Consider the following 16,136-nt stretch of genomic DNA (forward strand, 5'->3'; position numbering starts at 1 on the left):
TGTTGATTGTACAAGTGTACTTGTGCAATCATGCATGATTGAAATTCATTTCATCTACTTTACCTTGCTTTGAAAAAAAAAAAATCCTACATGCAATCAAGTTTGCTTGCACAAATCAATCTAACTTGAGTATGTGGGACCACTTTTTTGTGATCCTTGAAATAAAGTATAATTTGTAATTGTTTTGAGTTTAAAAAAAAAAAATAGTGTTTTGCCAACTGAAATTATGTATGGGGAAAAACTGGACACTATTTCAAAAATGCAACAGCACATAATAATTTGCATTTCCAATCAATACTTTTTTTCATGCATAAAATTCAATTTTACAACTTTAAAGGTTTAAAAAAAAAAAAAAAACTTTTGTGAAGTTGATTATTGCTAACATTTCTCCATAAGTTTAAAACTTCCTAATCGTAAATGGTCTTACTTAGTGCATAATTTAAAAACAAAACTGTTTTCAGATGCAACAATTTTTGTCAGTTTTTCAAAATGACTTCAGTTTGTATAACTTTGGAAAGCAGGTTTCAGCATTTCAAAAGTTTCTCAAAAATGTTCAAAGCTGCTGCAAACAACTCAGATTTGCTCCTCTCATCCTCGCATTAAAACTTAAGTTTTTTGTATGCTTAAAATAGTTGAATGAGATAATCTAAAAGGCAAAACCTCCCTCCTTCCTCATCCAAATATTATTCATTTTGCACTCAATAGCAAAATTTTAAAGGTAATTTTTTGTGACTTACCAGGAAATCATCTAATAATGTAATAATGAAAAAAATGTAAATAAGTTACAATTGAAAGATTATAGTAAACACAGTGATGTACCTAGCAAGGGTGACATCCGGGGAGGTAATTTTTGGTGTTACCCCCCCCCCCCCCTCCACAAAAGGGAAAGAAAAATAAATTAAATTTTTATTTGAAAGCATGAAATTTGTGCAATTTTCGGGAAACAACTACATTTGTGTTAGAACAAAACTTTAAGTGGGCTAATGTACAAAAAACAAATAAAAATGGGGGATTTTTTAAAGTTGTAGTCTTAAAAATTTATTTTAGCTTCATATTTTTCAAAAACTTGCAATTCCACTTTGGGTGACCCAGATGGGTAACACCCGGGGCGAACCACTCGCCCCCCTCCCCCACCTAGTGATGCCACTGGTAAAGATGTATTGTGACACCTAAATGATGTGTCATAATGTCCCCATCATCGAAGCACAAGGTTTTAAAATCTGCTGAAGTTTTGAGAAAAGTTGCCAAATTTATTGAGCTTCGGTGAGAAATGGAAGACCTCTTTCACACGCTTTGCAGGTGGATGTCCTGTCACATGCAAATGCTGAAATTGCTTGGTATCTTCCAATTTCTCAACAAATTTAAAGATTTGTCTTTTCTTAAAATTCGTCAGTTACAGTCGAACCTCCATACATCGAACTTCCACATATCGAAATTCTCTATATGTCGAAGTCTCAGCAAATTTCCACGTCCATTACATCGCAAAATTGTTTCTATATATCGAAAAAATCTCTATATATGGAAAAAAATTTCGAGACATTTGTAGGTTTTTTTCAACCACTTTAGACTGTTTGTCTCATGAAAAATGAAGGTTGAGGGAAAAAATTATGTTCACTAAAGGTTGCTACGAAACTCACAAGAAATTTGGAGTTCAGAAGTGTGTAGATAGGTCATTGTTCTTATCTGGAGTGCTAAAATTCCCTTAAGTTTATTTCAAATCTTAGTTGCAACCAGTAATACAGTAAATGAAAAATCAGTTTTCAGTCATCCTTATTGTCTGTTGAGTATCATTCTTAGTCTTTTTAGCTTCAGTAAAAATCACTCATGTTTAGTAGATTGATTTCTTACTTTTCTCTTGATTACATTGTCAAACTGAAAATTCCCTAAAGTTGCGGATCAAGTTGCATTGCCGAAGAATGAAGATGTATGATGGCGGAAAAATGCCATTTTTAGTATATTTAGTATTTTTGCAAGCCGAGTTCCTACTCTTATGAGAAATCGGAAAAATGTAAACGGCATCACAGTTGACGAAAATTAGCTTAAACTTTAATGTTTTAGGACATTTCTATGATAAACTAAGATCGTTTCTATATATCGAAATTTCTATATATCGATTTTTTCCCCTGCAATTTGCTACTTCGATATATGGAGGTCCGACTGTATTTAAATCTCAATAACCTTGGAGGAGGCAAATATTTTTTTGTCAAAAAAAATCTCTGCCCTTTCAGTTGTTACCTATTTAAACTTCTTTCATTATTACACTATTCTTGTGGTTCTCTGGTTAGGGCATCTTCACGAAAAGAATTTTAAATTTCCAGTTTTGTTCATTGGCCTCACCCAGTAATATTCAAATATGTCTTGCATTGCTGAAATGAAATGTTGGTATTATGTCTGTTTGCATAATTAACAAGCATGTATAATGTCATTTTGAATATTTTTATATATCCAAAAGAAAGTGAAATAATTTTAATTCTCCTTAGTGTCTACAAACCTGCTTGGAAGCTTCTTTGTCAGTCCAGGTGTGTAAACTCAAGAATATATTACTTGATGCATGCTGTAGAGTAGGATTTAAATGTCAGAAATTCGAGTGTGTTTGCATGAAAATCAAATTGCTTGAAACTTAACTATAATGTGAAAGCAATTACTAATATTCTCTTAGCATTGGTGTGTATGAGTGATAAAATATTTTGGTAAAAATTTTCATTTTAAGAAAGACAGTGAGAGGATATTCTGTGTTTTTAGAGTTCAAACAAAAGTTGAGTTTGAAAACAAAAAATGCAGATCAGAGGGTTACTAAATCCCTTCTCTTTTAAAAAAGGAACTATAAATTACTTCTCTTTTTGGGGCACATACACACATGACAAGTTTTCTAAGAGGACGGCAATGTCGAAGTTGATTTAACTTGTAGCTTTGAAGAATCATTCTTTGATAATAACACTGAACTCATCTAATCACTAGCCAAAATTCGGGCCACTCTGACCTCCCCAAAAGGAACTTCTGGTCGTAATGGTCCTTACATGTAAATATATTATCATATTAGGATTGTCAGAATGACTTGAAATCAAGAGTTCAGAGGAAATTACCCTCTCCGCTCACTGCACCCCTGCATGGACCTGAAAAAAAAATTGTTCACCTCTCCCCACCTGATGAATAAAGGTCTTACTTTGGCGACTAAATAAAATACTCAACCGGAAAGCTTTAAAAACCCCAATCGAGCCATAGATAATTATTGTTCATTCGTTTGACCAAAACATGTCATTTATATTTTCTTGCAATTAGTTTGTAATGTAAAAACAATCCCTTGTTCTCACATACTACTCCATATTATTGACCATAGAAAAGATAAGCCTTTATATTTGTTTTACACTCTTACCCCACCCCCTTAAGAGCTACCAAGTGCAAACTTGCAGTCAATTGCAAAAGGTTTGAATGTACCTATTGGGTTGGGGCTGATAGAAAAAAATGCCGTTAGGTCTCGCATGCCGATATTTCCCCCCACAGCTTATCTTTTAGTGTATGACTTTTTGTTTCATTAGTTCTGGATGGAGTGACTACTAATAATAAAAATGTGGCCACTAAACTAAATGGCCTCTGGCGACTAACTTGAAAGTTGAATTTTCAGGTCTATCATGCACCTCACTTGAATTTTTAAGTGCAAACCAAACGGCAATTGTGATCATAAAGAAAAAATAGAGCTTTTCTTAGCAATGCTTTTGCTCAAAAGAAATTTATATCAAGGCTTGTAAAGTGCATTGATTTCTTTTTCTGGGAAATTCACAAAAGTTTGGCAAAGCGTCATGTGGTCCATGAGCCAGAGATTGAGAATTGCCGATATGGTTTATGTGTTTGTTTGTCTTGTGTTTTTTATACCTCTCGGTTTTATGCTTTGTAATCATTTAATGAGTAAATAAGTTTTATTATAATTATGCCACTAATACAATTTTCTAAAGATTATTTGTACTATCTGTAACTGTTTTATTTTGTCCTAGAAAAGGAGGTGTTGGAATAAAAAAATAGTTCATCACATGTCCTTTTTTTGTTTGTTTATATTTAAAAAGTTACTTTTAAATAAATTAGGTCCTTCCTTGCTATCTTACACAATTGTAGTTATTTCAGGCATTTACCATTAGCTCAGGACTCGACTGTTTGGGTCAAAGCTGGTCTTGGCATGGCTGCTGTAGCGTTAGTCAGTCTCTTTCTTGTCAAAATCATCAAGGCCGCATCTGAAAATAGGTAATATAGAAGCATTTGAATCCATTCTATTCATTCTGTTTTCAAACTTTAATTAAGTACAGATTATGTATTTTTATTTGAGGTGTATGTGTTCTAGAAAACTATGTGAGCATAGCAAAATAAGTAAATAAATAAATAAATAAAAGAAAAACTTTTTAAACATTGAAAATAAGTTAACTAACGTGTGTGCCCAGGTACTTCTGCAGAACAGAAGTATTAGTTATTAATGTTCATACCGTATTACCCCACATTATCCAGCATGCCGCAAAATTCGGGGGTCCCCAGATTTTCAATAACACTTACCTCATCCTTTCCGACATGCCGAAAAAATCGAGGTTAGGAAAAAAATTAATACTATAAAAATATATATATATATAAATGTTCAGCTTAAAAATGTATATAAGTTCTCTCAATATCTTAACAGTATAAACAGTTTAATTTTGTAAAAATATTTACTAGCAATGTCATTTTTAATTTTAACAATAAAAATATTGTTTAATAACGAATAATTTCTTAAAAATTAAGTTAAAACTAAGTAAGCAGCCCCGAATGCTTTTACCCCTAACATTATCCAACATCATCTAAAATTGCATTTTTGGAACTTCAATTTCGAAATATTGCTGAAGGAGAGTTCCTGAACTCCATCCCTTCGATAATGCATTCAAAAAGCGTATAAACATAATGAAAGACTGAGAATAATTTCGTTTTTAAAGCTTCAATTTCAGGGAGAGTCCAGTGTGCCCCCCCTCCCCCTTCTCTAATATTTTTGAAGGTCACCCAATATAGTGATTTTGTGACTATCAGTTTGAAACATTTATTTTAGAGTCCCTGAACCCCTCCTTTCCCTGAACTTTACCAAAATGGCCTACCATTGCATTTTTTGGACTTCAATTTAAGAAAATTTCTGAGGGAAAACCCCCAGACCCCTTTTTAGGTTTTTGGAATTACGATATAAAAACGCTTAAATATTACAATTTAAACTAAGTTCATGTTGTCAGTCATGTCAAAAGCTTAAAATTCAAATCTAACAGATTCCAAAACTGGCATATTTAAAATCTCCAACATTTGTACACATAAATTTTTCCTTAAGCATGCATGCTTAAGGCGGAGGGGGGGGGGGGGGGGGGGGTTGGCTGAAAATATTTTCCGTCTTGAACACATCACCGAACTTGCACCCATGCTTGTGTATAGTAATATACTGGAAGAATTTTAGCTTCCTATTTCAATTGAATGAGGTTGCTCTATCTCCTCCCTCAAACTTCATATATATGGGGGGGGGGGAGGGTTAACAAAATACAGTGAACTGAAAAAAAATGCTACACATTATAATGCACACTAGTAATATGCATATACATTGCAATAATTTAATTATTTACAAAAAAAAAAAAAAAAAGCTGGGGAAATTAACTATTTCTAAACTAGCACAAATTTTTCTATACTACTGCTAATGTTAAATTAACACTAGAAAGACGGAGGGGCCTGTGTGGCCCCTCGCGTAGTTTGTTGTTTAATAGCTCGGATAATACCTAACGGAACTTAATGGAATTTTCTGACTTTTCATTGTATGACACTATTTGAATGCTTGTTTAATCATTTAATCATTCACCTCATAGTACTGTTAATATTGATCCTTATACCTAGAAAGACGCCACAGTGGCCCCTAAGCATTTTGACAATTAAAAAATTAATTTTTTTCCTTTCTCCTAATTGTTGTAGCATAACAAAAATGTCATTCACTCTAGTTTAACCTGTAACTTCCTCTTTATGCAGCCGATTGGATATCCAAATGCTATAAACAGTACCGACTGCTTACCATCCTAACGGTGGCCATTGCTCTTAGAAAGGAAAACTAATTCAACCTTTTGCCCAGTATAGAGAGAAAAACTAAAAATAATTAAGTACTAAGTTTTTATTTAGTCATGAAAGAAGGTATATCAGGCATGTGGACTCCCTCAGGAAGAATTTTTAAAAGAATTCACTCCAAAAATGGGTAGGGGCCACACTGGCCCCTTCAGTCTTTCTAGATATACAGAAAATGTCAGTCGTTCTAGTGTTAAGGGTTCATTGAGCACCCTCTTAAAATTTGAGTAAGAAGCTAAAACTTTTGCAGCATAATAAATATAACAAGTAAGTCTAATAAATGTAGGGGGTGGTCTGGACTTTCAACTCGAAAATTTTATTTTTTGAACAACCATAGTAAACACTAATGATGACCGGATTTGAAAAAAAATCAAATTTTCAAAAATATTGCACATATTACAATAAGTAAGGCACGAATAAAAAGAGAAATATATCTTACAAGTATTTTATGTATGACCCTCTCGTTAAAGGGGAAACTTCCAATTTATTACAGATTTCTCTTATGAGGTTACCTCAACCCTGTTTATCAACCTCGGATGCCGAAAACAGTGCAAAATCGCATTTGTGCAGCATTAGAAACCCCTGACTGTGTGATGCTCTAACTGAGATGCAAATTAGATGTCGTGCAACAAAAAGCTTCTACATAGAGCATTTCCAATTGAAAGGTTTTGCACAATGTGCTCACACATTTCTTCAATTGAACCTTACTGGGAAAAAAACTTGGTACTGTCTGTGCACGGTTGCTGTGGAATTGGCAAATGGTCCAGTTAAGATGGTTCTATCTGAGTAAGGGGGAGGAGTAAAAATTTGATGCTCGTGTTTCAAAGTGCAGCTTAATTTAGAAGCTAACACTTATCTGCAAAAGCTGGCATTCCTGTAAACTAATAAACACGTCCATTTCCGCCTGTGAACCGGAGGTTAGCCTTTCCATCTCATCCATTGATCAGACAGTTTAGTTCTCTTTAAATTCACTCATCAGTTATTGTAAAATATGATGCCGTAGTTTCAAAAATAATGATTTTTTGAAATCATGCCCATCATTTGTATTCACCCTGTACAGTAATAAATAAGGTCCATATATTTGTCTTGTACATTTTATATATTTTTACTTTGAAATTTTTATTTATTTTGAACAAGAATTGTTGCAAAACCATATTTGGTGATGACATACTTGCTGTAACTAACTGCTAATAATACTAAAATAGTAAGAGTAAAATTAAATTACTTGGTATGTTAATTTAATTTCAACATTTTAATTGTGAGTTGCAGCAAAATTCGTGCCAATGACGATTATGCGAAGTAAATGAATGCCTATCTTCTGTGATAATTAAACTAGCATTTAGGCAGTAACTGAGGAATTATGTTGGTGTTTCTAATGGCCACAGCTTATTTGTGGAAAAGCTCTTGATTTTTGGAATTTAATTGAATAGGATGCCAATTGCATCGAAGAGCTATTTATATCTTTTTGTAATTAAAAACTGTTTTGTATACATATCCTGATAAAAGATGTTCCAGTCTCTGCCACTTTAAAGCTATCATTTGTGCTTTATAAAATACCTTTGCTTCAGAGATTGAAAGAAATAATGTTGTAAAATGCAAATGAGTTATCTCGCCCTATACACCTACATTCTTTTTAATGCATCATTTTCATTTATACAATTTTCAGTAGCTCTGATCAGAGTTATAGGAAAATATAATAAATATCCATAACTGCGATTTGTTTGCGCGTCAACCGAATTGCGCGTTCACGCATCAAACCAAACAGAGCACCTGTTTTTAGAGAACATTTTTCTAAAATGGGACCTTAACCCTCCGTCAATAAATAGTTCTTGATGCAAGTGATAACTACTGCGAGTTCTACAGAAATGAAGGGGAAAATAAAGAGATTACGTGTCAATGACTCCAAACGGACTTATATTTGTCATAATTGGTACTTTGATTTTTTACTTCCTTTTACAAAAAAAGAAAGTATTGTATTCGCAAAAAAATATTCACTCAAAAATCGGCCTTAATTTCCATTTTGCTCACCCCCAAATGAATGTTGAGTTTTTTTTCAACCTGACCGCACGTGCATGTATACCTGAGAACGTATAGACGCCCGAACTATCCATTTTGACGATTCCCCAAGTTAATTACAATGAGTTTTCTCGTAACGTCTGTATGTACGTATGTGCGTATGTATGTTGCATTACTCAAGAACGGTATGTCCTAGAAAGTTGAAATTTGGTACATAGACCCCTAGTGGGGTCTAGTTGTGCACCTCCCCTTTTGGTTGCATTTGGGTGTTTCTAAAGGGGTCTTTTGCTCTTTTTTGGGGGAAATCATTGTTAATTTCGATGTTAACTCAAGTGGTGTTATAATTTGGCGGCCACTTGCCGATATATTGCCACTCTTTTGGTTGCCAACTTGGCGACAAATTTGGCGATTTTTTTTTTAAATCTGGTTTCAATTTGGCCACTGTTGGTGATATTTAGAGCGTAAACTATTGAATCACATTAAAATTGCCAGTAATGGGAAAATGACATTAAATTGGGTTAAAAGGAAGTCATGTGATGCACATATCAGCTTGTTTTTTTTGTTTTTTTTTTTTTTTGTAAAAGTGACATCCATATTTAGGAGAAATCAAGGCATTGAAGTTGATGTAAAACATATTGTCGCCTCAGAGCAACAGTAAGATACCCTAGTGTTATTTCTGGGCTTAGATATCTTATTGTTGCTCTGAAGCGAAGATGTAGACAGGTAATAACATTTTGGAAATATAGCATAAGTTCCAGTGATTACTTTCAAAGAAAATCTGAGTTTATTTTATGAGATGAGGCAATATTTTCTTTTCTGATCTTTTCAAGACTTTAAATTAGAAATCGTAGATCAAAATAAAAACACGCTGGAACACGTTCATAATTTGAATTTTTGTAGATTTAATAAATCTTTTCAATAAACTCATCGTCTTTATGAATATAAATCAAGTTTACATACCTGAGCATGATTCATTCCTTCTTAAATTCACAGATCAGGTGTTTCGCTTACACATCCTTTTTGTTAGTAATCCCTTATGTCGACATTTAAGCGAGAAATCATTGCAGAAATAAAATTGCAATTTTCATTTCAAGTTTGTGTCTCTTAACATTTTGCTTCCAATCTGCTGTTGCATTTTAGAAATTAAATTGTTTTTTGCTTTCATAAGTTATCTATTATTTTAGCTCTTCAGCTTCGCTTTGAAAACGTGTTCTGTTTTTAATTTTAGCCAAAACGTTCACTATACTTGACTTTTATTTGCAGATTTGATATGAGTGTATTTAACATTTCTCCCCCTCGATGTAAGAACTTTATGATATTGCGAGGTAAAGATTATTTTTCTTGGCTTCCTTGCACATGGTGATTCGACTGCAAAGCATTTGGTTCTGTAGCGTTATGCCAATTTAACTGCATGTGCTCATGATACTGAATCTTGTAATAGCTTTTTCTGTTATTTAATAATACAATGCAAGTTTAAAAATTTAAAAAAAATATATAAAATTAATTTGAATTTTGACATCTGGAATTCAAATTATGTTTTTCGCAATCACGAGTTTGTGTGTGTGTGTAGGCGTGTGTATTTGTGTGTGTGTGTGTGCAGGTATGAGTGTGTGGGTAGTTGTGTGTATGAGTGTTTGTGGTAGCGGGGGAATGTGTATATGTGTGTAGGCATATGTGTTTGTGTCTGTGTGCAGGCATGAGTGTGTGGGTAGTTGTGTGTAGGTGTATGTGTAGGTGTCTGTATAGGTGTCTGTATGTATGCATGTGTGTATGTGTTTGTGTGTAGGTGTATGTATGTGTGTGTATGTGTTTGTTTGTACGTGCGTGTTTGTATGCGTGTAAGTGTAGGACATGGATGCAACCTGGAGACGTTTTTCGCTAGAGGAGCAGCATCGTGAGGAGCCGGTCGGCGGTGGTGCTGCAGAGGGTGCTGGTGGGAAAATAAAATGATAGCACATCAAAACAGTCAAATGAAAGCAATAAGCAATCATGATTGCTCAAAAAAAAAAAAAGGAGGATATTTATGAATTAGAAGGCAAAATTAGAGCAGTCACTACCAGCCACCATGTAGCTGGATAGCCAGCAAGATATTGAGTTAGAAAAATGCACAACTCTTAGTGCGGAGAGTGTATTGGGAGTTAGCAAAAAATTTATGATTCAGTGGCATTCAAATTCAGTGGCTTCATTTAAAATTCAAATAAAATGAGCTGCTCATTTCTGGGATTTATCTAATGGGCTTGTGCTGTGCCCTGCGATTAACTACAAGTTTTTCAGCATGGGTTTTTGCTTTGGTGTTTTATGCAGTTTTAATCTTTATGAAAGCTCATCAAAGCATGGATATTTTCCTTAAAAGCATGTTACGTTATAGTATTTGATTGCAGCACATTTATATTTGAATACAGTTAAATCTGAATTTGTGGGCAAAACTCTAAAAAACACCTTAGCAAACACTTGTTCAGTGATTGCACATGCATTGAGAGGTAAACTGCTAGACAACACTGATTGAATACTTGAATGCTGTTGTTCTTTTTTTGCACTAATCACTTCAAATACATATACAAAGACCAGCAACAGGCTCTGGACCTAGCTAGGCTGGTCCTAGTCAGTTTAAAGATCAGATTTCAAAGGATTTCTTGGGAGAAAATATGACAAGCTTCACTAAAATCAGAAAAATCTATGTCATGTATGTGCGTGGCAAGGCATCCTCCCCCCCCCAGAAGACTTAGGTGCGGGGAGACCAGAGTGTCATGTCATGACTCAGAAGTCTATAAATTAATGGGAGTAGTGATACAGCAAAGGAGGTGCCTCCCCCCCCCCCCCCTCGACTGGGAGCAATTTCAGATAAAATATGATGCCAAAAAGCTTAGATTAGCCAAATTTTAGTTCAATACGAAATCTCCGTATAGTTAATGAGACTGATTTTTCATCGTTTTCGGAAAATTTAGATTTCAGCAGAAAAAAAAAGCATCCATTTATGCAGGAATCTTATACCGATAACTTCTTCCAGTTCAAATTTTTACTGTATTTTATTACATGATTTTGTCTTTTTCATTTTCTTTCTAGCCCTTTGCTTTAACCATATTTTTGTGGAAGTGGCTTACTATTGCTCCCAATCTCCCCAGGGGTGCCCTGATGGGAGGTCACCATGGCCCCTCAAAAAAATTTCTCACACTGCAAGTTTTGGTCGAGATTCGGAAAATTTGAAGACGGTATTGCAATATTGCAGCTTTTTATGTCAACTTCAATAAAATTCAGTCTTCCATTTGACATTGACAATTTCCCCCTTCCAAAAATTTAGGTTCTGGACTCCTCTGCACCCAATTAGGGCAGGAGTGCACAGTACATTTTGTACAGTAAATTACTGTATAAAATGTTGCATCATGCCCCTACAATGTTCGTATAGCTGCCTTTTTGAGGATTTAACCAGTTCAAGCCCAGTTACTGATGTTTAAATCAAAACTATAAATTACTTTTTGCGTCCAAAATTTAAATTAAACAGTAAGTTCCGCCCCTAAGCCAGGGCTAAAGTAGAATTTAAAATGCTGAACGAAGCTTGGAATTTTTCAATGTATGTTACTAACTAAAGATAGTTTTATTTGCATTGTTATGCACTTTTTTTTAAATTCAATATGACACCCCTTTTTACTTATTCAACGATGTTAAATTTAACAAATTATGGGATGACGTATGTGAACATTTACAAACAACCCACATGGGTAAACATTCCAATTTTGGTTTTCATAGAAGTAAAAAAATGAAATGTTCGCTTTTACTTAGAAACTGACTTTTCATGCATAAAATTGTTCATATGTGCCCTTATGCACGAAAGAATGTAAAAAATAAAATGTGCTTTTTCTCTCAGAAACTGACTCTTCACACATAAAATCGTTGCCAAAATTTTCTGTATGTTAAATGTACAAGGTGTTATACCCTTTATTTCACTCTTAAAAGGTATTTTCAACCATATGGTGTTAAAACAGCATTGAGATACAGTAAATTGTGCATAATTTTATCAAAATTAAATGTAACGTCAGTAAGAGATTCAATTGCTGCATGAACTAATTTTTGAAAATTTTCATGAACAATATTTAAATACAGTGATTGCTGGTTAATTGAATCAGCCGCTTTAATGAATCAAATCATCAAAACCGGAACAAAATGCAGCTTTATTAAATTAGTCGCTTAAATGAATCAACCGCTTTATGCAATCAAAACTGTTTAGAATAAACCTGATTCATATAAAACTGTATTTGTTTTTCCCCCAGTAATGGTATCTCACAAGATATGCTTATTACTGAGCCCAGGGTTCGTACGGGTCATGGAAATCCTGGAAATTCATGGGGGCAAAAATCAAATTTCAGACCTGGAAAAGTCATGGAAAATCGAACTTTTCATTCAAAGTCATGGAAATTTATTTAAAGTCATGAAAAATGTCCTGGGTGAAGAGAAAGTAACAGAAGCTTAAAGAGCATTAGAAATATTAAGTGATTTGACAGTAAATGCTATTGAACTGGAAAATGGAACGATCCCAAAAACAAATCTAAATTTTGAAATCTCATTTCATCCACTTCTGTAGCAGCCTCTCGTCTTTTTTTGCAATGTGACTTTACTGCTTGGACATCACTTCTTTTAAATTTGCCATTATTTTAAACACTTTTTATATTTTGTTTTATGTATTAGCGAACTTGCACGTTCTTAATTTTGGCACGCCTACTCAAAAAATGCAATATAATTGCATCCGTGTTCTTTCCTATCGCTCGTAAGAACGTAATTATTAAATTTATCACAGTTTATCTCAATTTGTTAAAGGTTTTAGAAAATAAAGATCTGTAATCAGGCGATAAAATACAGAAACAGGGGAACTCCAATACTGTAAAACAAAAACCCGAAAAACTAATCCATGCGATCCACTGCTACCTTTAACGTCAGGAATCAAACATGTTCTAAAATTTCTGAACCTATTAATTTATATGCATTTAAAAATTGTGCAAATAAGTAAGTAAGTAAGTACATTTGAATCTGAAGATCACTACTGAATTTTTAACAGAAGAAAGAATAGCTGGTTTAGAAATATGAATTTGCTAAAGAATGTGGCTTCAATTTAAAGAACCAAAATACTGTCAAGTTATGTGGATGATTAAATGCACTGTTGACACTAAAAGGCAACTTTTGGAGCAAATTTATTAAAACGTAATTAATCACTCATTCAACCTTTGTCCCATTCATTATCATTCTGCCTGTTTATTAAAAAAAAATTAGACATTTAAGTATTATTATTTTCTATTCACTATATTTTTACTTGACTTAAATTTACATGATGAAAACAAATAAGAATAGTTTAGTTTTAAGTGCACACAGATATTTTTTCAAGCACAAGTAAGTGCTTCAATGAGGTAGTGGCATTTACTTAGAAGTTTTGCTAATACTAGTTTCCAAATATTGGCATAAGTTTGATATTAATTAGTACTATTCTGGTCATGTAACAGAGTCATTAAAATTTTTATGAAGTCATAAAAAAGTCTTGGAATAGTCATGGATTTTTTTCATCCGAATAGAGTATGAACCTTGTGAGCCTATTATTTAACTAATGTTTATGAAAGCTTCAAAATTTAATTGCATTTTATCTAAGTAGATTCCATGTGCTTCTTGAAGTTCATGCATTGAAACAATGATCTAACATTTTTGGACTCTTGTGTAGTGTGTTTTGTATGTGCACCAAATTATGAATCTGTTAAAATGGAATTGCCTATATGTAAGTTGTGGATGGTTAAAATATACCAAGTGCTATAACAATATCTTTTTTTTTTTTTCAATTGCAGGTAGCAGTGTACATAAACAATAAAAGATTATATTTTGATTCTATGGTATTCTATCGGGAGGAGAAATAGGTCGGATACTTCCAGTACTTTCTTCTACGAACTTGATGCTATTGGATAGAAAAGTAAAAGCCGTCGAATCGCATTATTTCATCCCCTTTGTCTGGCATTTTGTGGGAGCTTAGAAATATACCAACTCTGAATGGATTTCATTTGTATAAATTTTATTGCAAATAATGTATCATGACTGATGATGCCTTAAATCAATTTTTTAAACTCTATGGTTTGAATCAAATTCATTTTATGAACAAAATTCATTTAAATAGATCTTACTCATCTATGATCAAATTCCTTTTCTAAATGATTTTTGATATAAATTTAGATGTACATTCTAAGAAAGTCCTAAATGTAATTTTTATTTTTGAAATGCAATAAACCAGTGGTTTCCAAACTTTTCTCACCTGTGCCCCCCCCCCCCCATGTTCCTAATAATCTGATTTCATAAATACTAGCCTGGAATTACAATTTATTGAATGGGTTAGAAAAACAATACCATATCTTGTAAACTAAAAAACAGAACGCCAAAAAACAGATATTATAATACAAGATAATTTTACTACATTTAAACATTCATGCAAAATTACAGTAAAAATAGGTGTTTAAAATACCACATGAGCGAAATATTTATACAATATTAAAATGATGGGCAGGATTGTTTTTGGGGTGCAAATTTTCCCAAATAACTGTGTGTCCGTTAAAAAGACATCAATGTTTTAGTAAGGGCTATTAAACCCAAATGCCATAGCAATGATATATTGCTGGTTTTTATTTTCCGACATGCATTTGTTTTGTGTGTGTAAAAAATGTTTGTAACAGCCGAGTAGCGCCCTTAAAATTGTTCTATGCCTCCCTAAAGAGATGTTATTGGAAACCACTGCAGTAAACTCTTGACTATACGACTTGTAAAAGCTTGAAAAAGATAAATGTTGGAAAAGGCCGTGTAGACCGAATAATTTTCGTTATAATGAACAGTTAATTAAGATTTACGAATCAGGCTTGCATTTAATATTTTCCCAGCTATGTATGTCTTAAAATGTGTAACATATATTTTTAACCACATGACAGGATAGGAAAAAAAAAACATTTATAGGAGTCCAACCTACCTTCCCACCACACTGGTCAGATAGTCCAGAGTTTACCATTCTGAAAATGTTCTTAAATATGCAGTTAAATTGTTCCAAGTTAAAATTACTTTCAATTCATTTTTATGGATTAAAATTAAAATAAACTTTTATTGCAAATTTCTTCTTTTTCTCATTCTGATCTTAAGCTTTTTTTCAAAAAATAAAAATATAACGTTTCTCAAAAGTTTAGAATGGCTGATGTTCAGATTATTAGAAGTAAATTAGTCTATTGTTCGATGCAATTCCGCGAGTGCTTTGTGTTCTGTAATGTGATAAATTCCAGTATTTAATGAAGAAAGATTGTTTTAAGAAACCTTCTTGTACCAATTGCAAGGAGTATGTACTATTCTCATTTGTAGGAGATATTTCTCATGCTTTGTACATAATATAAACTGCTAAATAAAAGAATTTACTTCCTAATTCTGGTTTCCTTGAAATTTCTTGTATTTGAGCGTTTAGTGATGGGTTACCCTATTACCCTGCATGCCAGAAATAAGCAATACATGCCGGATTATTTGTTTATTTTGAAATAAAAAGTGAAAGGCTAACAAAATTTTAGTCAAAAAAAAATTTAAAACCAGAAGTGTGATAAAATTTGTGTTTAATTAGTGTTAGTCATTCATTACGTATCTAGTTTTTTTCATACATAAAATGATAGGTTTAGAGGCAGGAAGCAATCATAAAAATTGTAATTCATTTATATTTTTAAAGTAAATTATTTAAAATTCCTTTTAAGAGGAAAATTAATTTTTTATCCATTAAATAGTTGCATTAAATACATTATATAATTCTAAAATTGTAACTTTTAGGACTACCAATTTTTTCTTCATTTTAATTTGTTTTATAAAATTATTTTTAGTCAATTGGATTTTTTGAATCAGAACATTAAAAATAAATTTCAATAAAAGATCAATCGACAATTCTAACAGTTTATTAATATTAATAAGATAATCTCTCATCCTTTTTAAAATTAAACATAACTAGCTGCGTTGCCTGGTTTGCCTCAAAAATAAAAGTTAGTTATGCC

At 32.9% G+C, this 16,136-nt stretch overlaps 1 protein-coding gene across 3 annotated transcripts in view; it reads left to right on the forward strand.

Moving 5' to 3' along the window:
* LOC129230609 (mitochondrial Rho GTPase 1-like) overlaps positions 1-15,520 on the forward strand; it is a 65,440-nt gene extending 49,920 nt beyond the window's left edge. Inside the window, exons 20-23 of one of the 3 annotated variants that reach the window (XM_054865023.1) lie at positions 2,481-2,519; positions 4,117-4,233; positions 9,373-9,434; positions 13,929-15,520. In XM_054865023.1, coding sequence (XP_054720998.1) covers positions 2,481-2,519; positions 4,117-4,233; positions 9,373-9,434; positions 13,929-13,951 — 241 coding nt within the window. In that variant the 3' untranslated portion in view covers positions 13,952-15,520. Of the gene's footprint in view, positions 1-2,480; positions 2,520-4,107; positions 4,234-9,372; positions 9,435-13,928 lie in introns of all 3 variants that reach the window. The other 2 variants (XM_054865024.1, XM_054865025.1) reach the window with 2 other exon arrangements.
* The last annotated feature ends 616 nt before the right edge of the window (positions 15,521-16,136 follow it).

The sequence above is a fragment of the Uloborus diversus genome, chromosome 9 (assembly GCF_026930045.1).
Source record: "Uloborus diversus isolate 005 chromosome 9, Udiv.v.3.1, whole genome shotgun sequence".
Classification (NCBI taxonomy): Eukaryota; Metazoa; Arthropoda; class Arachnida; order Araneae; family Uloboridae; genus Uloborus; species Uloborus diversus.